Genomic DNA, 25,120 nt, shown 5'->3' with positions numbered 1-25,120 from the left:
TGATTCCTTGGCAGGAAGCGTGAGTGCAGGCAGGGCCAGCGGGCGCGTCATTGATTCCACGCTTGGATTTATCGTGGAAAGAGTTTGGAGGAGAGGCTGTGACCTTGCCCATCTCAGGTGGCGGGAGATGATCCCTCTCTACCCATGGGCTGCGGCCGTGTTATTAAAAAGTCCATTACGGCCATTCAAAGGTGGACATAACTCACCGAGTGGATATAGAGATGTCAAAGCTGGGATTGATCTGAAGGAGGGAAGCGTATCCCAGAGAAAAACTTGCCAGAGAGACTTTTTTCGGAACTTCACACATCAGTCAGAGCGCGAATGAATCCGTGAGCCGCACATCTATCACTCCCCGCAGCAATAACGCCTCGCTGTCACCGTCAGATCCTGAAGGAGTTGAAGGATGAGGACTGGGACATGGGCAACATCGTGCACACGCTGGTCAACCGGCGCTACGGGGAGAAGAGCATCGCCTACGCCGAGAGTCACGACCAGGTGAGGTTCTTAAGCATTGGAGGCTTTGAGAGAGAATGAGTGGGAAACTTTCCCGGGGATTCCAGGCGCTGGTCGGCGATAAGACCCTGGCCTTCTGGCTGATGGACAAAGAGATGTACACCAACATGGGCAGCGAGGCTCCCATGACCCCCGTCGTCGATCGCGGCATCCAGCTGCACAAGATGATCCGCCTGATCACGCACGGACTGGGCGGAGAAGGATACCTCAACTTCATCGGTGAGTTGTCACAGCTTTCACCTGCAACAGTAAACTGTCACAAGATTTTTCACCTCATATAACCAAAATATATTAAATCAATGACAATTAAATTTCATTCGCATCATTTTTTAACTTTAAAAAGTCACAACCATGAAGAGCGACTTAAGTGTTGATTTAAGTGTATCTTAAATATATGTTGGACCTCTATTGTTCTCATCAGTATGTTCGTGTCTGTACAAAACTCTCTTTTCATTGAAGTATTTACATTAGAAAATTAACTTAAGCCCCGCCCACTGAAAAATGTTTTAAGGGCACCTAATGTGCTGATTTAAGTGTCTCTTAAATTGTGTTAGGACCTCTATTATACTCATCAGTATGTTTCTTTTTGCACAAAACTCTCATTTAATAAAGATATTTACATTAGCAAATACGCTTAAGCCCTGCCCACTTAAAATGCGCTGTTTTGGCTAAGTCTCGTCCAAGCAACCACGCCCACTCTGCTCTGATTGGTCACAAAACACGAGTTGCATTCAAGGACTCACGTAAATTTCAAACTCATCCCTAAAACTCCTGTTTTATACATTAAAAACGAATAATAAAAATAAGGTTTGCTGCTTAGTGTACACATTACAAAATCCCCTAGGGGCAGAAGTAACTCTCACCATGTTTACATAAATATTTATTTTGTTTCACAATTAACATGTAGGTACTTAACTGATTTAGGGCTTCTAGGGGAGGACACCTCCACCAGAGTGACTACAGAATGTTTAATTTAAACCTTAATCTCGTTTGGCGAGATTTCAGACATTAGAGAACTTTATTAAGTAATAACTTCAAAACGGAGCAACGTCATGATGAAAGACCTACTGCATTTTGAAGAGGACGACTTCAACATTTAGAACATGTCAGGAGAATTTGGTTTTCACATTATGTTCCCTCTAATCTTTCTAAAGATTAAATCTTGTTTACCTTAATCACGCCCACTCTGCCGTGATAGGTCAAGCGTCAAGGTTTTTTCACTATGTGTCATAAATCCTGGAAGTCTCTACCACTAAGGGACTCGTAGTTTAAACAAAGCGGCCGTGGTGACTGCTGGTTGGAGAAGGAGTGAAGCCATTATTACGTCATAATGGACTCGCTCTCGTAACCTCTCGTTCGCCCAGATTTCAGACAGGGGAGAACTTTATAAGGTATTAACTTTAAAACATCGTCCTGATGAGAGACTTACTGCAACTAAGTCTAACACGCAATAAAACATTTGTTATAAAAAACATTGCATTTAACGCGCATTATAAATTATGGGTTGAATGTTTTATGAAGGATTTCGCTTTTACTGCTCTTTAAGTAAGAATTTGATTTGGCGTGAACGATTAAAGATGTTTAAAGACCTTGTGTGTCAGTTAACACAAGTTAGCGTGCTAGAGCTTTGAGTATACTTAGCCTTGACTAACTAGCTGGATAGCAGAAAACAATCACTGAATACAATTCCCTAGGAAGAAGATTATAATGTAAAAATTACAATTAAATTAACAAAAGCTATGAAATTGGAATGAACCAATCAGTAAAAAATAGCCTAACATTTTTCACAAAACACAAGAAAGTGTCCAGCACAACCAAACAATTCAGTCATGAAAATGATCAAATAAAAATGAAAAACAGGTTGTAATTGATTCATAATTTATCATCAAAATACAACAACACGGTACCAAACACAACTATTAAACGCAACACTGATTCCTTAATATTCCAGAAATGACAATACAGTTAAATAGGGAAACAAATTATCATAAATATCTCTCAAACTTTACATTGCTAAACACAAAAACAAATGAATGAATGTTCCAAAATGCAAAGACCAATCATGAAACACTGAACACACAGCAACAACACTCTAATCACAGTAAGAAATGATTAGAGATACTAATTAGCACAACTCATAATGTAATCCAAAATAACAAACAGAACAAATAAACAATTATAAAGTAAATTGGAAACACAACCGTTGATATCTCAACAAGAACTTGAAGGCAACACAAAACAATGGAGTGAAACCAGTTGACACAAACAACCTCTGTCCTTTAAACACAGAAATGAACCCGGATAAAAAATGACACAACAACATAAATAACAATGAATTCCTGAACATGACAAATCACTAAAACCACAACGACTGATGAATGAATCCAAAACATTTTAAATACAACTCAATTAAACCCAAACAATTGTTACAGAACATCACGATCGAAACTCAAAGAACACAACACCCACTTAAATATACATCAAAGCATCTCTGTAAAGTCGGCCTTTGAAAGCAACATCAAATGACAAAACACAAAAACAAAACGTTGCATATCTAAAGTAAATTAAGCGGGAAAAAATATTTGTTTGATTTTGGACTCTGTAATTGTTGGTACCATATTGATTCATGAATATTTGCAGATCTGTAAAGTTAGTCATTTGTGTCTGATATGAACAAAAGAACCTCACAGTGAGATTTAAAAAAAACAACTCTGCTTGTGATCCACTCGGGAAATAAAAGTGTGAAAGCCATGAGATTTGTTCTGTTGCTGTCATGGATTTTCTCCAACGCGTCTCGACGCTCGTGAGTCACAGCTGCAGTGAAGCAGCTCCTCAATTGGCTTTGACATTGGATGATAATGCTCCTTATGAAAGCTGAGTCTTCCTGGAGGAGCGTCGAGACCCTCCTCGTATTCCAGCCGACCGGGGGGGCGTGGGGGGGGTCGTGGCAGGGCTCCACAGAAGTCTGCAGTTAAGATAATAAATAGATAATTAACGATGTCGGCCGCTGACCTTGCTCAGGGGAAATGTGTTTATCGCCTCATGCGCTCGCTCGTAAACACAAGCCGGGGAAGAGTTTCAGCTCCACCTGCTGACCAGGTGAGCGGATCAAACGTCTACTGCTCTCGAATATCTCTGCAATTATCCGCCGCTGTTCAAAGGAAAAATGTTTAAAGTGTATATCAAGTGGGTTGATGTGTCAGGGAAGTCACCTGGTGTGGGCGGTTGATGGTGGGAACATCTCTCGCAGCGTCCCTCGACTGCAGCATGCGAACGTTACAGTGACATGGATTAAAGAAATAAATATGGAGAAGTTTACAAACTAACATGGTGGTGGTGTTGTGGGACTTTAGTGTTCCACTCTTCCCACCGGGACTCACTCTTGACTAAAAGCTCTTAAAGTGATACTTCACTCATTTTCTACTCATCCTCATGTCGACTAAGAGTTGGGATTATTTTCACAGTAATATGTTCCTTTTGAGAGTTATAGACAAAAATGTACGTATTTTAATTGTCTTCATCTTCACCCAAAAATGGGGAATTGTTCTTGAACAAGTCTATTTTTCAAGCTTGTTTTTAGCGGATGCGGCTAGGCTAGCATCCTTAATCTTGCTCAATGACAAAGTCGTCAGGCAGGAAATGAGAGATTGATCAAACCCGCTTCAAACTAACTTAAATTATACAGATTTATTTAATTTTTTGGGGAATAATTTCTCATGTTGAGGCTTCAATACAAGAGTATTGAGGTATTTGGATGTTTTAAGTGTCTTTTTAAATGATGATTTTGTTGTGTGGAGTCCCTCAAGGTTCTGTTCTGGGTCCTTTATTATTTTTCATACTACTACATCCAGCTCTACTGCTCTTTTGATCCAACTGAGCCCCAGAGCCCAACAGTTTAGTCACTTGTTTGCTAGAAATCAAACCATGGCTGAGTGAAAACACTTTGCAGCTAAATGTCGACAAAACTGAAACTCTGGTTATTGCTCCTGATGATAAAGTTCCAGGGTTGAGTCAGTACTTGGGTGACTTAGGTCAGTCTGTCAAACTTAACCTGACAAACCTGGGTGTTGTATTTGTATTAAAATGACCAAAAAAATAGTCTATAACTAAAGAAACGAATTACTGCTAAGGTAATCCCAACAATTAGTCGACATGAAGTGGAGTCGAAAATGAGCAAAGTTTGAATTTTGGATGAACTATCACTTTAATTGAAAAAGTGCCGAGTCATCATTAAAGAAGTCGATGGTGCCACTTGATTGCAAGGCTCAGTGGTTCGACCGGAGCACACTCTGACTCAAGTTAGACATGCACGTTGATTTGATCTTAGAGTGTTCTTTATTCACACTCTGGCACTATTCAGACTGGCCTCGGTTATTTATCGAAAACCCGCACGTCTACTTGTCATCTGTGAAAACTCACTGGAGAGACACAGAATTGAACATTTTAGAGACAAATATTCCTCGACAACTCCGCCGTGAGATCATGTGAGACAACCTACCTGACTTCAAGAAGCCATCCTTAGAGAATAATTCTTGTAATATAATAATAATATAATTTTTTTTTTCTTTTTGATGTTGTTGTGTGTTGCATCTAAATCCAGCTGTGACTCTCGCCTCCTTGCGCTGATACCGTTCATTGATCCGGCTTGTTCCAGGATCCCTTCCGATGGAAAACACATCGATCTCTGGCTCCTTCTTTTGCTGCTAATTACTGTGGGGACCGTGTCACTGTCAGGCTGGTATCTGATGCAGGTGTGCGCGCAGGAGTAATGGGATATGTCTGCCCAAAAGCTGTCTGATGTTACGCTGTGTAAACACACTTGACCCCAATTAATCATATTATTAACAGAAGCGCTTTACAGAACTGCTGCTCACCTCAAACGGTCGATGTTCCAGGGATTTTCTCAATTGCTCGGGAACTCCAGGAACCGTCTGTTTTGAAAACAGAGGAAGGATTTCTGACCCAGCAAGTTGACCTGCTTTGTTAAGGGGCAACTTGAGACACAAATCACGTTCAGTGTTAACACACCTTTAGCGATAACAGGACTTCGAAATTTCACTTAGAAATCTATTCGTATTTTGGGGTTTTTTGGCAGGTAGATGTTGCAATGCAGGTTTGAACTCAAACTGCAAGATGCAGTAAGTCTCTCATCATGACCATGTTTTAAACGTATTACTTTATAAAGTTCTCCCCCGTCTGAAATCTCAGCGAATGAGAGGTAACGGGAGTCCATTATGATGTAATAATGGCTTCACTCCTCTTCAAGCCACCTGTAATCACGCCCCGCTTTGTTTGTACAACGAGTCCCTTGGAGGTTGAGATTTCCTGGATTATTGATGTGCGTGTGCTGCTGATACCAACTTAAATATCTCGCGAATATTTCGATTCTCATATTTTTTCTTGCAAAACGTGCTGCCAGCAGGTGTCAGCGATAGCGTTCCAACAGTTGGTTGAACCATCCTTAAATAGTAGTAGAAGAAGAAGCTGTCACGTCATTTCCTGTTAGTGCGTAGCGGCAGTGTTTGATTTGAGACATACTATCTGTGGAGAATTTGCGTACTAGTTAGTATGTACACTATCCTGATTAATACTAACTTCTAGTATACTAAGAGAAGTATGTGATTTGAGACACAGCACAGTACTTTGGTGTGGTAGTCTTAGAATCTCTACTGCCAACAAAAGTGTTCAGGGTCTGAGCAAAGGAAGATGGATTGCTGAGTGATAACTCGCTTCATTCGTTGACAAAAATGACGTTATTTGTTCCCCCAGATGGACAGTTGCATTGGTCTCACGCTCGGACACATTGGCATTCAGCCGGTCATAATGTAAGGGCTGATAAAACCCAATCTCTTAAGCTCCCGGTCACAGCTGACCTTCCGCGTCGTCTCCGGATGATCTCACGATAAGCGGTAATTTCTTCAGACGCTTCATGGAAGCAACTTATTTGCGAGTATTCGGCACAATCCTTCCAGACGGCTCCATCAGGATTATTAATGATGTGAGAAAATAAGTTCCACCGCTTGGCTTTATCTGAGACCTCTCGGTTATTATTATATAACACAAACGCTCATTTTATTCCGCCGTGTTCATCATCTCTATAGAGAGCAGCTATCTGGCAGACTTCAGCTGTGAGGAAGCAGAGGAAGGTGATTATGGCGGTTATTAATGCCGGCATATGGGAGGAATATTGGGGTATTATCCACCAGGAGTCAGCCATCATTACCCGGCGGAGGTGTGTCCAATGTGTTTCTTCAAAGCTGAAATGAAAAGAGGAGTTAGCGGCTTCCACGCGGCTCTAAATCAACTAGTGCAGAGAATCAATCAACTCCACTCGTCCTTTTTTTGGGGTAAATAATACGACGGTGGACTAAATATGGCTGCGGCAGCATCTGAACTTGAATACCTTGAGCACAACACAAACTCGTAGCCGACGTCTTTGAAGGTTGTCGCTCGCCTAAGCCACTGATGAGAACGCGATGTAGGTAGACTCAGCCGTTTGAATCCCACTGTGGACTTCAGGGTATTGAAACAACAACTCACTATGGGAGTAAATGAGAAGCACAACTCTGGATCAATGTTCGCGCACTTTACAGTTGATGGACAACTCCATGTCCGAAGGAAACTTGCTTGTACTTGGAGGGATCTCAGTAATAATTAATGTCGCTGCAGTTTACAAGAAGTCGTTTGTTCTTGTCATCATGTTCACTAGTTAAAGGGATAGCTACTACAAACTCTGGGCCACCAGAGGTGGATTCTTATGGAGACTGGGCCCGAGGAGTTTTTTTTTCTTTCAGTCTTTGACCAGTTTATTTTAGATTTGGTTGTTTAATGTTTTAGAGGTTTAGAGTTAACTGAATTTGAACTAGTTTAATTGTATGTATTATTTCATTTTTGGATTTTGATTTTTTTTTTAAATCAAGTCCAACTTAAAATAGAAAACTTCACTTATTTTCTACTTACCCTCATGTCGACCAAGAGTTATTTTCAGAGTTATTTTTCTTTTAGAGTCTCAAGAGACAAAAATGTTTGTTCATTTTAATGTCGCGACTGGAGCTCAGTTGTCTTCATCTTCATCTTAGTAAACTTAAAAACATCCAAATACCTCCATACTGCACGTCGGTAACGTCCATCTTGTATTGAAGCCTCGATATTAGAAATTGTAAGGAAAAACTCAGTCTTTATATTTTTTGTGTTTTTGTAGCGGAAGCACCCAGTCTCTAAGCTATTTCTACCAGTGTCCCCTCATTTAACTACATTGTAAATGTTAGTAGCATGCCAGACATTGATATTGATACTCTGAAAATAATCCCGACCCTTAGACGAGATGAGGGTGAGAAGAACATGGGTGAAGTTTGAATTCTGTGTGAACTATCACTTTAACAGGCTAGTGAGAAGAATTGACTAAAAGCAGTGACAGACTAACGTTAGCGAAATCAAATACAAACAGATCAACAATGGATGGATCTGGTTAATTTCCAAATTAAAACTTCCTTTTTCTTGCACCCAGAATATGCAACCAAGTAGCAGACCCTGTTTTCATACTGCCTGACTAAAAATACCGTAAATCTTCATCTAAATGACCTGTAGCCAACCTAGAGCTCACTCATCCAATATCCATGCTGTCTGAACAGCATCTAGATTTGGCACTTCTATGAAGTAGGAGAGGTTGTCTAGGAAAGGAATCGCAAAACTCAACTAGGGGTCACCAGAGGTCACTTCTTGTGGAGACTTGGCTGCAATCTGGTGAGGGGGGGGGCTCTTTCAGCAGTTTTTATGAACGCCTTTTACAAGTTTATTTTATATTTTGTTCTCTAATTTTGTGTGTAGTTAACTTTGAATTTTTACTTTTTTTTCTAATTCTCTGTATTATTTTAGTTTTATAAATCTAGTCCATTTTAAAGGGATAGTTTACCCCAAATTAATAATAATAATTTACCCATTTTCTACTCTCCTCCTCGCAGACTAAAAGGTGGGAGAGGTTTCAGAGTACTCCCTTTCTTTTGGGAGTTACAGACAGAAATGATATGACTGACACAAACTGGATGCTTGTTTGTAACGTCCCTCTTGTTTTGAAGCCACAACATAAGAATTACTTCCGAAAACATTAAAGAAGTGGGAGCTAAAATGCTTGACGTGCTACACAGATGGAAAACATTGAGACCAAGTCTTCTAGTGTAAACAGTTTACACTGGGAGTTTTCGTGACCATCGTATTAAAAAGAGAACAAAAATCTAAAATTACATCTTCTCTTAAACCTCATATTGCATTACATTTTTCTCACTGCTTTTGTGTTTTGGCTCGGGGCCTCCTCACAACAGTCACGGTATATTATTGGCCCCTAGTTGTTCGTTGAATTTCCACTGGACTAAGTCTATTTTATCCCAGACCCACAACCGGAGCATAGAAAATGAATTTAGTTGGTGTTCATTTAGTGAATACAAATTGTTTTTCAACTCCAAAACGGGTCTTGTTGTCTTTTGTTCATGAGAAAAAAAAATGTAATTTTCTCTTTTAGAAACTGTCTAAGATATGGATGGCCTTTACGCTGCAGGCGTCCTCCTGCTTTATTTAAGCCGCCTACAGTTCACCATGTATCTCTTCAACTTGTCTCGCTGAAGCAGAATTTCGGTGAAAGTTCTCTCACCGCGCTCGTCCAAACACGTCGGCTCTGCTGCTCTTTATCATTCCACGTCCTGGTCCGGCTGACGAAAGGTTACAATCACACTCCACATTAGAAAGCTGCTTGAGTCAAAAGAGAAATCATTCACAGCGAAGTGAGGCACTTATTTCCCTCTAATAATGTGGGCGCCGACTTGCATTCTGGGTAGTTCGCATGCCCGCTGAAGAGGCCGCCGGCTCGTTCAGGACTCAACCTTTTGAGAAGTGTGCCGAGTGTTTCATTTCTGGGGCAGGAACGAGTCGTTTCCAATCACCCACGGATGATTGACTCCACTTACCTTTTCGCTGATTAAGAAAAGTTGATCATGTTTAAAAACTTGTACGGAAACGTTGAAGAGGGGAAAGTGAATTAAACTGTTGCTGCAGGTCACAGGCTCAAGATGGAACGATTCAATGAACCGTGAGTGTCTTCTGTGTTGGATTAATAAGAGTGAGGCTCCACGGTTCATGACAGGAAATTCAAAATTCACTTTACAAACTGTCACAAGTGCAAAACTTTGGAGTGGGGTAAAGCTTCGACTCAGTAACACTTAAAGTAAATTGTAACTTACGTCCCCACAAAAGTGTTCTTCTCGGAATTGCTCTCTTTTTTCCGCATAAAAGGACACCCTTTTCAAAGTTTAAGTGGATTTTGTTTTGCAGTTGGAATATTGTGTCAAAAAATGAAATGCCACAGTGTTCAGTGCTCTGTAGCACCCTGTGTTCTACAGGGAGGACAACATTTCTTTAAAACTGAAAAAAAATTGCAATGACTGAGGACGAGAGGATACAGTCGAGAATCGACTTAAAAAGGAAATGTTTGGCCATATTTTGGTCAAGTCAAGTACTCGACAATACTAGTACAAATATATCCGCTCCTACAGTATTGCAATATATACCATCGTTGCCCCATTACCATGATACATTAGCAATACCCCCCCCTAAAATGTTCATTATGTAGGACAAATATAAACCAAAAAGATATATGTTTATGTAACGGGGAAAAAATGCCCCTACATTTGACACAAAAAAGTTTAAAAACATTTAGTGTTATAGATTCACAGAAAGATACAAAGCCCTAGTTAAAGTCACCCCACTGCAGCTAGCTAAGCTAGCAAGTACAGCATTTCATTTAAACGGTCCATTACTTTACATTACGGTTTAAGAAAATATATAATGTGTTGGCATGGTAAGGTTAGATATAATCGATAATTCGATCGTTATCTACTCACCAAACGTCGTAAAAGATCAACTCAAATTGCACCGGAACATATGAGCTTAAGAACTTGGCTCCTGCAAGGTTCAGGGTGACGTCATCCGCTGGCTATGTTTCCTCAGGTGAAAAGGTTTATTTGTAATAGCCAGAAAATGTAAGCCCCGCTTTGTTAATACAACGAGTCCCTTGTGAGGTGTAGACTTCTGGGATTGATGACGCACTGTGACAAACCTTGATGTTTGACTAATCACAGCAGAGTGGGCGTGATTATGATAAACAAGAAAATCGAAGCGTTTTCAGTTTAAGCACATTTTCTAATGTAATTATTTCAATGAAAAGAAAGTTTTGTAAAAACACACGTACTGATGATACAATAGAGTCCAACATCTATTTAAGACACACTTAAATCATATCTTTAAAGGGCAGCTAATGTGTTGGTTGGACATCCTAGCCTTATAAAAAATAATATAAGGTTAGAACGGAGGATTATTTGGGTAATAATTCTATGTTGGACTTTACAAACATTGAGAAATTGTCGATGTTTGTGTAAAAAAGCTTAAAATGTTGTTTACAATGATGTTGAAATTTAACACCATTAATAATATTTTGATCTAGCAGTTTGCATTTGTTTTAAATACGTTTTCAAGATAGCATGAAATGCAATATAAAGACGACCTGTACGTTGCTTTTTACAAAGTGCAGTGAGTTGAAAGAGTGTGGCTTATGTCTCCACTGTGTGCGTCATTGATCTGCAGTACATGCTCCCACAACGTTGCGTCCACATACAGTATATCTGCCACATTTGTGCCAGGATTTGCATTTTGAAAAACGGCGTCTGAGATGTTGGTGGAGCGCGGGAGGAGGAGGAAAGTGTCTTCCACTGTCAGTCTGAGGTGTAATTCGTTTTGAGTTCAGCTGTGTAGGAGGCTTGTTATTGATGCAGATGTCAAAAGAAGAGAGTGTGCCTCCTCTTCCTCTTCTCTTCACAAGTATTTACCACTCCACTTCTGCAGGAGCAGTGGGCTCGTGGCGCTCCTCGGCTTATTGTTTGCAGCTTCTTTAACACCTACATTAAGTATTTCATTAGACTGTCAACCCTTCCCCTCGTCCTTCCTTACTTTCTCATCATTTATCATGAAGAAGGTGACGCTCGTCTCGCCAAACAAACAACGTAACTTCTTTTTCCAGTTGTCATGCATTTTTCCTCCGTTTGTTGTCGCGTGTGTTTCCTTCCTCTGCTGGGAATTTAATTATACCGGCGGCTGTTTCATGATGTTGTCTTGACAGTCGGTGACGGATTCATTATCTCGTCTTCCCGACTGACGGGATTGAAGCGCCAGTCGTGCGCCGGGTTTGAGTTAGCATTTTCTACGTTAGCACCGGGAGAAGTCCTCAAATCGAATCAAACAGTAGAAGTTAACAAATGCGTGCCGGTTCTACTTGTTTGTTTCTAGATGTTGATTTTTCTTCTGTCGTGTCACTTCCTGTTTAGGATGTTGATGTCGCTGGAGCCACTTACACAGAGCTGTGCTAAGTTGTATATGGATAAGAGGGAAAATGCCATTTTCTTTCTTTTGTTTGGATTTCTTTTTCTTTTTCTTGGCCTTTACCTATTGTTTACTAAACGTTTCTGTTTATTTTGTTCCAGGTTGACTTATTTTACACTTTATTTTTTGCTTTTAAGTATCTTAATACAGTAGGTCCCCTTAGTTGACTTTTGTTTTATGAAAACATTTTGTGATTTATTTTTGGGTTGTTGTTTTTTTTGCCAACAGACTTCATAAAAGTTTTGTGAATCTTTTAGATTTTGGGAGAATGACTCAATTTTCAGCGGTAAATGTTTGAAAAAACTATCGTTTTACTTGTTTTCTTGATCCGTGTTCACCCTCAAGTTTTGTAAAATTACAATTAAACTTTCACACAATTTAATTTCACTGGCATTTGCTTTTTCTGTGTTTTGTTTTGGTCTCTGAGATGCTTGGAAAAATAAGAAATAGCATATTATATATTTTTGGAGGTCTTTTTAAGGGGCTCAAGGAATGCAATCTTGTTAAAAAAAATTAAGATTGGTAAAAAATGTTATTTGTAAAAGCAGCCAATTAAATAATTCTCATAAAAACAACAAAAAAAGACAGTTTGAAATCATCTTATTTTAGACAGACTGGGAAGTATACAGGCATCAAAATATAGGAAAGTTTGCTCATGAGGTGTTTCATTTTTTTTGTTTTAGTGATAGTTACCGTTCTTTTTAAGCATTTTTGTGCTTGCTTTTGGGAGCCCCGTCTGAGCTGGAATTCTGACAAGCCTCTGCTTCTAACATGCAAATGACAACTGGGGTTAACAAAAGGTCTCCAAACTCCGCTGCCGTTCATCTCTCTCAAAGTTGCTCGACTAAAAAGGATGAAAGAAATAACTTTTTCCAGTTTACAGAAGTGACTTTTATCATGTTGCAGGCAACGAGTTCGGTCACCCCGAGTGGCTGGATTTCCCGCGGGAAGGCAACAACGAAAGTTACCACTTCGCCCGGCGGCAGTTCAACCTGTTGGACATGGATCAGCTGCGGTACCGGCAGCTGTATAACTTCGACCGGGACATGAACCGCACCGAGGACAAGTACGGCTGGCTGGCTGCTCCTCCTGTGAGTCCACTCGCTCTCAAACCACTCGTGAACAAAACCTAGAGTCGATATGTGACGATGAAAGTCAAACGTGATGTTGGAAGCACTCCGAGAGAGAAACAGTCCAATAATCACCTGCTGAAATGTGGATGTTTTTTAGGCTCTGAAGCACAAGACTCGGGCAAAGAGTAGAAAGAATTGAATAAGCAGAGCCATGAATCAAAAATAAGCTGCTGTGAAGTGAAAGTAAAGGCATTAGGGCGACATCGAGACTGAAAAATAAGTTCTTGGAGGCCGGGTTTCTGGTTCTGGGCTGAAAGCGGAAGCTTTATCCGACATCACTCACGGATAACGTCAATATCTGCACAGTCCGCCACACCCATCGCCGAGGTGATCCGCGCCGCCGACTAGAATCCTGCAGCACCTCCCGATCGCTCCTCAACGGAAAGTTTTGTTCTTAATGGCTTCGACAGATGGCCGATTCATGTCTGTCTCTTTGAAGACGCCGCAGATTGTCCGACTTCTGTCGGCGCAGGAACACTCCCAGTTGAGGTTTCCTCGTCTTATTATAATGTAAATAAAGCTCTGCGAGTAAATAAACTTCATAAGCTGCACAGACTCGACTCAGTCTCAGCCAGAGATTCAGGATCGCCCTCTTGGATGAGACGTCGGTGCAGAAAGTCTCAGTCATAATGAGTTTTTGTTATCGTAGCTTCTCAATATCAATAACTGTTAGTCATATTTTCATTAACTAATAGTCCATATTTCACGTAATCCTGCGGAGCTCATATTCCCAGCCACCATAGTTAAGTGACACTTTGATCGGGATTGATGAGTCAACCTAAAAGGATTCCATTTATCTGCCTAACAAGTCTGTTGAGGTGGGTCGGGGGGCAGCAAAAGATAAAGACGCCCAGATTATATATCCAGAAACACCCTCCAGATGTTCTCCAGTGTCATGGGTCTGCCCCAGGTCCTCCTCCCAGCTGCCTTGCACATCCCATATGGAGGCATCCAGGAGAGATCCTGACCTCATTCCTCATCTTCTAGTCTCCGTCAAATTAATGGAACTGATTTAATGTAAGTAACTAAGTAAGTAAGTCAAGGTTATTTCTAAATCACCTTTCTAAACCAGGGTCACAATTAGCAATCAAGAACAATACACAGTTAAAATATACTTTAAAAGATCAAGACACATAAGACAAACACAGGAGTCCCAGAAAATCAGGGAAAAGGCACAAATAAAAATGTCTTGAGATGTTTCTTGAAGGAGTCAGTAGATCCATCAAATACAGAGGGAGAAGAAGATCCAAAGCTTAGGAGCAACAGCCTGGAAGGATTTCTCTCCTCAGGTCCAGAAGCGTGTTCAGGAACCATCAGCAGATTCTGATCCACAGACCTCAGAGCCCGAGCTGGGGTGTAAGGCTAGATCACTGATGTAAGGAGGAGCCTGAACATGAATAGATCTGAAAGTAAGAACCAGAATTTTAAAATTGATCCTGAAAGAAACTGACAGCCAGTGAAGTGTTTTAAGGATCTGGGAAATGTGAGTTCTTCTACTAGAGCAGGTCAGAAGTTTTGTAATAACTGCAGGCGAGACAACTCCTTCTTGTTTAATTGTCCATCACATCAAGTTCTCCTTTTCACCCTTGTAAGTAGTGATGAAGCTTCATGACGCAGTGTCTTGTTGTTTAGAGGTCAGTAGGTGGTGCCATCAATTTAAAATTATGTAATGTTTCATGAGAACAGTTGTTCAAAACAAACGAAAATAGTGCAGAGACCTCCATCTAGTGGACTCTGAAAATAATGACACTGTTTCATGAAGCTTCATCAGACCATCACTAGTTGTAACACAGTACACACAAAATACAGAATGAAAGCAAATGTGCATGAAGCTTTGTAACGTTTGTTGATTAAAAACATATTTTATACAAGGAATTAAAATTGAGGGTTTTTTTTTAATTAAATTTAGCCGGATGACAGATTCAATAAGAAATTGTCATAGGCAATAATGAGCACCATAATTAAAGCTAAATAGTTTAGTCTTTGATTTCTATTGTATTTATGAGTGGAGCACTGCTGACTCACATTTTTAAGCAAACTGTTTTGTGAGAACCACTAAAAAGGAATTAAACATTTGTCAGTGACATGTTTTAAATTCACGAGAGAGAAATCACTGTGGTTTCTCCATCTCTATGTGTACTTAAGCAAAAAGAGAAGATTAAAAGTATTTCATCTAGATTTTCAAAAGACTTTGCAGCCATGCATTTTAGTTATTTATGTTGGTCCGCAAAGGACCAATCTAAGAACTAAAGCACTTCCTGAAAAAGTTCTTGGAAGTAAAAATGCTTCTCACATAACGAGGATACCAAAAGTTCTAAAATGAAAACAGATAAAGCAGTGTAAATTTCCTTATGACCTATCTATCTAAAACATCTTAATATTACAGATATTTGACATGTATTTAGCAAATGATCAAGTCAAAGTCTTTGATTCTCGACAATAGAAATATTTTGCCCCTAAACAATATTGACAAAACATTACACAGATTTGAGTCAGTTACATTAGCAACAATATTAAAGTTATAAATTAAAAATATTACTCTTTTCATAGAAGGCCCAGGACAGACCCCTGAGGAACACCCTTAACAACTGTGGTCACCATCCTTTTTTTGCGTTGCGGACCAGTTTAATGTGGGCATTATATTCACGGACCGACCTTCGTAAAAAATAAAACATTTTCACTAGTTTCCAAGTTTCAATTTTGAGTAAACTCGACAGAAACCAGTGTCTTGACGTGTTAAGATTCACAGGCTAATATTACTTAAGAGAAAATACCATCTTTAAAAAAAATGAGGCCCAGTAACAAATGTAAAATCATTGTAAAGTTGTTTGGAATAAGATTCCTAAAACCAGAGTCGGAAGGGTCCTCTTGCAACTTAAATCCCAGTAGGTTAATATCTGACGACTCATTCATTGAAATATATTCAACACAAATGATGTCATCGAATGTAATCAGAATACATTTCTGATTAACAAGCGACTCGTTGATTGCATTAACATTTTCTATATTAAATGTGTTACTTAAGGGGCTCTGGGGTCACACGTTAAATTGATCTCAGTGCTAAATAACTTTGACCTATATTTGTGAGCGGGCTGGTAATCTCAATTTGTTGACACCGAGGAAGAGACTCGCCAGTTGCTTATCTTCTCATTCAGTCTGAAAATTGGCTGCCGGCTACAAAATACTGGGTTCGTGTGACACTGGCCGTCTCAGCTAATGACACGTTGGGGTAATCCGGTGTGAGATTGATGGACGAGGTCCCCCGTTCCATTCCCGCTGTATAGTTCATCCAACGTGTTCTCTGTGCTCTTCCCCATCCAGGCGTTCATCAGTGCCAAGCATGAGGAGGATAAAGTCATCGTGTTCGACAGAGCCAACGTGCTCTTCATCTTCAACTTTCACCCCAACAAGAGTTTCCAGGCCTACAGGGTCGCCGTCGAGGCTCCCGGGAAGTATCCTTTCCATTCCCAAATAACATGACTTGGTCAGCACCGTTCCTGCATTATAATTTTATTATAATAATATTATATTAATTATAATAAATAAATTATTATATTATTATGTTAAATTATTTTGTTTATTATTGCGAACAATGTCCTGAAGAGGAAAGTGAAAGTTTAACTTGTGTGTCATCATAACGTAGCTGTTCTCTGTGCATCTATTTTAGAAAATTGTTTTCAGGGAATCTAGAGAAAACCGAAAAAGATCTTTACTTTACTTTTATAGTCATATAATATAACTAAAATCGCTACACAGAGAAAATGTACGCCACCGTAAATAGTTATGTAATTTTTTTATGGTGGGGTAAATGTCTGGGGACTTTTGTAAATTAGTTCAGGGATTGATTCTGAGAGTGTTTATGGTTTTATTTAAACCTTGTGTTACCTCAGAATCAAGGTGACCCAGAGGCCCCGAAAACAAATGTGTTTGTGCTATCCCTTGTGTTGCCTCTGGGTCAATGTGAAAGACCTCCCTGGCTTCCGTCAATACATATGCAGTGGTGGAGGGGACTAAGATTACAAATAGGGGTTATGAAAAAAATAGTATTTCAAAGGTTGTATTAAACCGATGAAACAACTTGACTCGACTTTTTATAGTTTACATTTTTTTAAGTCTTCCTCAAAATACTCCTCTTATATCACATATTTGTAAATTTGTACAAGCTACAGGTAATTATCAGGATTGTTTATTTTTGCCTATAATGTGCTGAAGGTAAAAGTTGACCTTGTGTTGTATGGAATATCATAATTTTAGCCGGTTTTAGCTGTTCTTTTGTAAGTAAGTAATCAAAAACTATTTACAGCTATAATGCATGCTTTAAAAGGCCAAGAAATATAAGACGAACACAGGAGTCCCAGAAAATCAAGGAAAAGCCTGCAGGAATAAAAATGTCTTAAGATGTTTCTTGGAAGCATTGAAGGATTCAGTAGATCCATCAAACACAGAGGGAGAGGAAGATCGTTCCAAAGCTTAGGAGCAACAGCCTGGAAGGATTTCTCTCCTCTGGTCCTAAAGTGTGTTCAGGAACCATCAATAGATTCTGATCCACAGACCTCCGAGCCCGAGCTGGGGTGTAAGGCTGGATCAGATAACTGATGTAAGGATGAGTCTGACCATGAATAGATTTGAAAGTAAGAACCAGAATTTTAAAATTGATCTCGAAAGAAACTGGCAGCCAGTGACCAGTTTTAAGGATCGGGGAAATGTGAGTTCTTTTACTAGAGCAGGTCAGAATTCTCATTGCAGGCGAGACAGCTCTTTCTTGTTAAGACATGAAAACAAACTGTTACAATAGTCTAGAGAAGACACAAACGCATGGATGACAAACTCCAGCTCATGCTCATGACATCATCTTCCAACGTTTAGAGTTTTTCTTATTTGAAGGAAACAGATCCTGGTCAGTTGTCTGAAGTTTAGCTATTTTATATATGAATTGATACTTGGAGTGTTTTATGGTATTATCTCAGAAAAAACTCCTTTATGTAGTTTAATATTGTATTAAAGAGGTGGTAAGTCTTCTTCAGAATGTTGTGAACAAGCTACATTTTAACTGATAGTTGAGTTTGATGGACTTGTTCAATTATTTTGACTGGGTTGCTTAAAACGATTGGACGATGTTATTAAAAGTACCATAAGTAACACAGATGGCTTAAATAAATACTTTCGCTTTAAAACTTTTAATTTATTGGCTCCAATCAATGTGTAAACAGGGTTTTAGGCAATCTTTCAAAAATAAGTCCAACAGTTCCTTCAATCAGTCATGTGATCGCTAACGAAAGCTAATGGTATTTGTGTCGAAGCCTCTTTAACGTGAATCTCAAACGGCGCCAATTTTAATGGGCGTCTTACTTTTGTGATAAGATTTTAGTGGAGAGTGCGAGCGGCTTGTATATAGCAGTGTTGTGATGCTATTAAAGAGGAATAATAGACGGGCCCAGTGATTCAGAAAGCGCTCTCTTTAGTGGCATCGGCTGTCTGTCTTCCAGGCGAGCGGCGGCGAGGAATTTAACGAGTCCCGCAGTTGTGATTACAGCAGCTTTAATGATCGCGGACGTGAAGGGCGACGGAAATATGACAGAATTGTGTTTATTGGAACGGACAGCGAACTCTGTGGAGGCCGGCGGAGTCTCGGGGACGATGCTGTCCAGGCTTTCACCGCCAGAGCACGTTGATATCTTCTTTCCACAAGTAAAGTTTATTCATTCAATTATATTTTGCTGTAGTAAAAATGTGCACAACTATCCCTTTTTCCAGGAACATTATGGAAACTTTAAAAAGTAGGTGATAAACCGTGGTACACTTAATGTCACCATTGTACTTCATCCTCCATTCAAAAGTTGTTTTAAGATCTAACGAAGGATTCACCAACCAGAACATCTCACTTTGTTGCAGGTGGTCAAAGGCTGAGCCCACCATTGCTCCTTCACATTATTAAATAAAATGAATATTCAATTATTTAATTAAATCAACATGTATTTTTCAAAAGTTTTAAATTCTTTAACAAAGGACAGAACGTTTTTTCATAGATCACAGAGTTTTCCTTTTCGTGGGGAGCGAGCCTTGATCTGCACTCAAACTACGACACCGCAATGCTGACGTTCCCCCACCAGGTGGCACACTCCAGACACATTAACCTTCGTCTCAGTGTTGCCTATTCTTTATTTCACTTCTTACACTTTGTCCTTCAATATTTAATGTTAGCATAACAATGACTAGAACATGAAAGGATGATTTTTAAAGAGGGGTAGATATTCTTCAAAACACTTTGCGAAGTACCATTTCAGGTTTTAATCGCTCGGTTTAAGTTTCGTTCACTCATAAAAAAAGTTTTTAAAACCTTTTAAAAAGACAATGGCGTTCATGTGACATCATCACGTGGGAAGTTCCCGGACTGAAATGGTACTTACACCTGCTCTATAAAGCGACGGCTGATTGGTTGCTACAATACTGTATTTAAAGTATACAGTAGCTATGTCAAAAGTGACAGACAGCTGTGACAAGGCGGCAAAGCATGATGGGAGCTCTTCAGGTCACCGTTACTGAGAAAGTTGCTTAGACAGACGGGACCTCATAAGTCATGTTGAATTTGCAAGTTTAAAATCATTTGTTTAATTAAAACGTGTACAAATTAAATGGTCACTACTTATACGTGCATGGTTTTCCGAAATGTGACCAATAAACGACCACATACCACTGTATCGTATTTTCCGCACTATTAGGCGCACAGGACTTTAAGGCCTTCAATAAATGGCCTATTTTAAAACTGTTTTCATAAATAGGGCGCACCGGATTATAAGGCGCATAGAATAAAAGATACAGTCACACTCGCTCAAAACGGTGGCAGTAATCTTACTCCATAGTCCGCCATGATGTGACGTGTGTCGGTAATCCCACCCGGTGATGACGCAATGAGGTAATCCCGCCCATGGCGTGTCGGCTCAGTCGGCGCAGAGTCATGAAAGTGTTTGTAAACATGTCACCCACCAGGTAATGTTCAGGCGCTCCGGATTATAAGGTGCACTGTTGTTATTTGAGAAATTTAAAGGCTTTTAAGTGCACCTTATAGTGTGGAAAATACGGTACACTGATTTAACCTGTCACCTGCTGTTGGTCCCCCAGTACTCACTTCGGCCCTCAAGTTAAAAAAGTTTAGAGGATGTTGAATCCAGGTGGTTCAATTTATTAATACAGCTATTAACAGAAAGACTCATGAGTTTGGAATTAATACACGAGAGGAGGGATAATGATGTTTGTTTTGGGCTTAGCAAAAAAAAAACAACAATCATTTAAATTCAGTGAATAAACGCTGGTTAATCTGAGGCTGTTTGAAGTGTGGTAATTGTGCGCTCGTGCTCTTGTCTGCTGCTCCTCACTTGATGAGGTGAAGCCGCGGTTGGCCTCTAATAGCCCGCCTGCTCCGAGTCTGAAACATCATTTTTCAGGGTTTATTTTCATTTAAGGATGGAAGCGCTTCTTTTTTTTCCCCCTCCTGGTGCTTCGTTTGAAGTTTAAGGAAAGGGACCTTAGACACTGAGAAGAAATGCAAATAAATGTGAGGGCAAAGCTCGGGCTGTCATTATACACACCAGCGGTAAACACATGAAGGCAAATGTGCTCAGAGGAGAGTGTGTGATATAGTGAGGGGGGGGGAGGCGTCACACTTTGGCTGTGTACGCCAGACGATGCAGATCCTCCGATGGGAATGTGTGCAAGGGATCCAATTAGGGGCGAAGACAGATGAAAGTGCCACTCACAGACGGAGGAGGTAAACAAGACGAGCTCAAAGAGTCCAAAAGTGCTTTTTCATTACGCCCGGCTGTCATATCCTTAAACTTCCTTGTACCTGCGGCGAGGGTCAGCGATGTCGCGAGCCTTCCGTTGCGCTCGGAAATAATAGCGGGACCACGCTGAGTGCCCGGATGGATCGGGAAAGAGGCCGTTGTGTCATTTGGTTATATGGCAAGTGGCGTATTATATCCGAGGGTGGTCATCACTTTTCTCTTGCTGCCCTTCGTCACACGCTGAACGTCTGAAAGGCTCTTTTGTGGGTGGAAAGAACAATGTCAGGTACAAGTAGGAAAGAAAGGGGATGAATATGTAACTCCGCTGAGCCGTGCCATTTCTTTGACGTAATAAAAACCACAGGAGAACTTTGTGATGAAAACTTTAATTAAATGAAACAATGAAAAAGGTTATTCAATAATAACTAGTTTTCTTGTTTGATTTGACTGATATTTCTTTTTAAAAAAAGGTCCCTGGGACACCTGTGGCCTTTCTAACTAAGTTAATTAATTTCTTTCTGTCCGTGAAAAGTTAGAAATAGGTTGATGGTAAAAGATATTATTTTTTTTTTACTTTAGAGTCCGATGACTTTTCTGGGGATGTTTTGGTCTGTTTTTACTTTGTCATTAAAAGTTGCCATCCTTGACAAAAAGTTTGGACACGCCTGACATAAGCGATGGTGCGCCACTGGTGGATTGTGTTGCTCGATTGTGTGTTTTTCCGCAAACGTTAAGAACCGTTTTGGATGGATGGAATTGGTGGGTGGCTGTGCGGATGGATGGATGGATGGATGGATGGGTGTGTGGCTGTGCGGATGGATGGATGGATGGGTGTGTGGCTGTGCGGATGGATGGATGGATGGATGGGTGTGTGGCTGTGCGGATGGATGGATGGATGGGTGTGTGGCTGTGCAGATGGATGGATGGATGGATGGATGGGTGTGTGGCTGTGCGGATGGATGGATGGGTGGATAGGTGGGTGGATGGATGGATGGATGGATGGATGATAGATGGGTGATAGATGGATTGATGGATGGATGCATGGGTGGGTGGATGGATGGATGGATGGATGTAACATAACTTTTAAAACATCACTAACTCTTGTTTTTAAACAAAATAAATAGATTATTAAGAAACCCTAAAACTATGTTAATGTTTTTCAATTTTTTTCTGGTTCTAAAAAGAGCTGCAGCAGTTTGAAGCCATACAAGTGAAAGACGAGTCCTACAACAGCTTTACCAGTAACATAGAAGCATATCTTCCTTTCTGTTTCATTGAAATACTTTTTTACTTACATTGCCATCAGACAGAAGCGTTATCTCCTAGGCAGAGGTGACTATAGTTCCTTGGCTTATGCAACAAACAAAAAAAATTCCACGATGTTCAAGAAGTGATCTCGCAGTTTGAGTCGACTAAGTGAAATCCCATCGTGATGTCCGGGGGTTGAGTGACGCAGCTGGACTTTTAAGCATTTTTAAACAAAGCAAGAATAAGAAGCCGACGCCGCACTTGTCGTCTCTGTAATGTATGGTTCTTTAAGTGTCCGACTCTCTGTCTGCCTCACGCGGCGCTGAAATGTGTTGTTATTCCTCTGTGACAGAGCTGGTTTGGAACACTTCACGCTGATGTAACGCACACAGTCTGAAGCAGAAAGCGGACAAAAAGCGGATTTTGAGTGTTCGCAAGGCCGCGGCTCATTCTTACCACCGAGCACGCCGGCGTCGCATTACTTTTATGAAGCCATAGGGGGTGACAGGCTGAGGGAGAAGTTAAGTGCAGGCCTGCTCTGCAATCACGCTCATGGTCAGATTGTTTTCAAGTCATCAATGGCACTAATCATCGGACCTCAGATTGCCTCCTCGTCCCTCCACTCGTTTGTGCTAAATTGATTGTGTTCTTAAATCTTTGTTCGAAGACTTGGTATTGATCCCGATGCTTAACAACGCGACCGCCTGTCGTCACCGCGGTCGTCCGAGGCCGCACAGACGTAATCGCTCTCTCAGACTAACAATTTGAGCTCTGATCCTGGAGGGGGGGGGGGGCTTTTCCCAGACTTCTGGGACCCCCTTGAGGTCGGATGGAGGAAGTGCAACTACATTATTAACTACAAGAGATGAGCTGAGGTTCTACTCCAAGCTTGGTCGTCCCCAAAAGTGTGAGACTTTCCGTGTATTTATTATTTTGTACAATTATGACTCTCCAGGTACACTTTTAACGATGCTCTTCACTACTTGACGTTGTCTAGACAACCATGTCTGGAGAGTCTGAGAGTGTCATGTGACCGACAAACTGCTTTATAGCAGTGAGACTGAGACAGTTTTTTTCATATGAGGTATTTTTGGAAGTAACAAGGGAGATGAAACCAGACACTTATTATTATTTTTATTTTTGGATGGACATGCTTTAATATTCTACTATAATGTTTGGTCATACTCTGTGAAGTAATTGTCTCTATAGTACTATCTGTAGTATCGTATATATACAAGGGATCTCAAACTTTTGGCCCATTAGAGTGAATTCAGCGATCGACCATTTTAATTGCTTAAAGGTGCAACTATAAACTCTCTTTTTATTTCATTATTTACATTAGAAAATGTGCTTAAGCCCCGCCCACTGAAAACACTTGGTTTTTCTGGAGATTCAATCTTGTTTACCATAGACTCCCCCACTCTAATGTGATAAGTCAAGTATCAATGTTTGTCACCGTGCATCATCAATCCCAGAAGTCTCCACCTCCAGGGGACTCGTTGTTTAAACAAAGCAGGCGTGATTACAGAAAGAGGAGTGAAGCGATAATTATCCACTCTCGTAACCTCTCATTTGCCCAGATTTCAGATGGGGGAGAAATTTATAAATTTATAAGTTCAAAACATGGTCATGATGAGAGACTTACTGCATCTTGGAGAGGAAGACCACAACATTTGAAACATGTGAGTGAGTCAGGAAACCTTAACGTTTCTATGACTTTGGGCCAAGTGAGAGACTCCGTCTTTGCTGAACATCAGATGGTCAAGGAATAAAAATCAGCACATCCAATGTTAAAATTGATATATTTATATCGTTAAGATGAAACCAATAAAAAAAAAAAAAGCTCGTAAAGGGCATTTGACTGACCACAGTATTTGACAAAAATGGCGGAATTCTTTGTGAAAACCACACAAAAATCATCAAAACTTACAAATATATACAGTAAATAATCAAATTTGGATCAAAGAAAAAGAAACTCAGAGACTTACTGTATATAATCTTATAGTACAGTTTAGCCTAATAACAGTGAAAGTATAGTAAATAAGGAAGTAAGTAAAGGTTATTTGTGAAGCGCTTTAACAATCAAAAACAATACACAGTTAAAATATATACTTTAAAAGTTCAAGACACATAAGACAAACACAGGAGTCACAGAAAATGGAGAGGAAGATTGTTCCAAAGCTTAGGAGCAACAGCCTGGAAGGATTTTTCTCCTCTGGTCCAGAAGCGTGTTCAGGAACCATCAGCAGATTCTGATCCACAGACCTCAGAGCCCGAGCTGGGGTGTAAGTCTAGATCAGATCACTGATGTAAGGAGGAGCCTGACCATGAATAGATCTGAAAATAAGAACCAGAATTTTAAAATTGATCCTGAAGGAAACTGGCAGCCAGTGAAGAGTTTTAATGATCGGAGAAATGTGAGTTCTTCTACTAGAGCGGGTCAGAAGTCTCGCTATATTTGGTTTTGTATTAACTGCAGGTGAGACAGATCCTTCTTGTATAGACAAGAACATCTACTGTTACAATAGTCTAAACGAGAAGACACAAATTGTATAGTATTATATAGTATATTACAGTACTTTTTAGTATATTTTAGTATCCTATAATATTAAGCAGTATGGTAAAGTACAAGACACACAAGTCAGGCTTGAACACACTCATTATATCAAAAATAAATGTTACTCGTAAAAACTTCTGTCCTCGGATGAAGTGCGGCATCATTTTGTTTGAAAAACAAAACATGTATTAATCAGAATCAACGTGTTCAGGCAGGAAGCCTCGAGGGAAAAGTCATAATAATCTTGTTGGTTTTTCAAAAACACATTTGTGACTCTGCACAAGACTATTAAACAGCATTTCCACAGAGTAATTGAAATTCCAAAAACAATTTCTCAATCCGGATGAGTTTTGTTTAGATGTACAATCAACAATGTACAGCGCAGACGAGAGGAAGAGGAGGAGGATCTTCCTCTCAGGCTCAGACAATACGTGGAGAGACACTTCCTTTTAATCATGAGTATCAAA

At 40.1% G+C, this 25,120-nt stretch overlaps 1 protein-coding gene across 1 annotated transcript in view; it reads left to right on the top strand.

Annotated features, from left to right (window-relative positions):
- The window catches only part of gbe1b (glucan (1,4-alpha-), branching enzyme 1b), a 92,161-nt gene that overhangs the window by 55,946 nt on the left and 11,095 nt on the right, over positions 1-25,120 (top strand). The window contains exons 11-14 of the mRNA XM_087795126.1: positions 385-495; positions 561-732; positions 12,841-13,025; positions 16,389-16,519. Of these exons, the coding sequence (XP_087651252.1) occupies positions 385-495; positions 561-732; positions 12,841-13,025; positions 16,389-16,519 (599 nt within the window). The remainder of the gene's footprint in view (positions 1-384; positions 496-560; positions 733-12,840; positions 13,026-16,388; positions 16,520-25,120) is intronic.

This window comes from Callionymus lyra, chromosome 7 (genome assembly GCF_982586985.1).
Source record: "Callionymus lyra chromosome 7, fCalLyr1.hap1.1, whole genome shotgun sequence".
NCBI lineage: Eukaryota > Metazoa > Chordata > Actinopteri > Syngnathiformes > Callionymidae > Callionymus > Callionymus lyra.
Note: the sequence above shows the minus strand (reverse complement) of the source record. Positions and strands in the feature narration are given on the sequence as shown.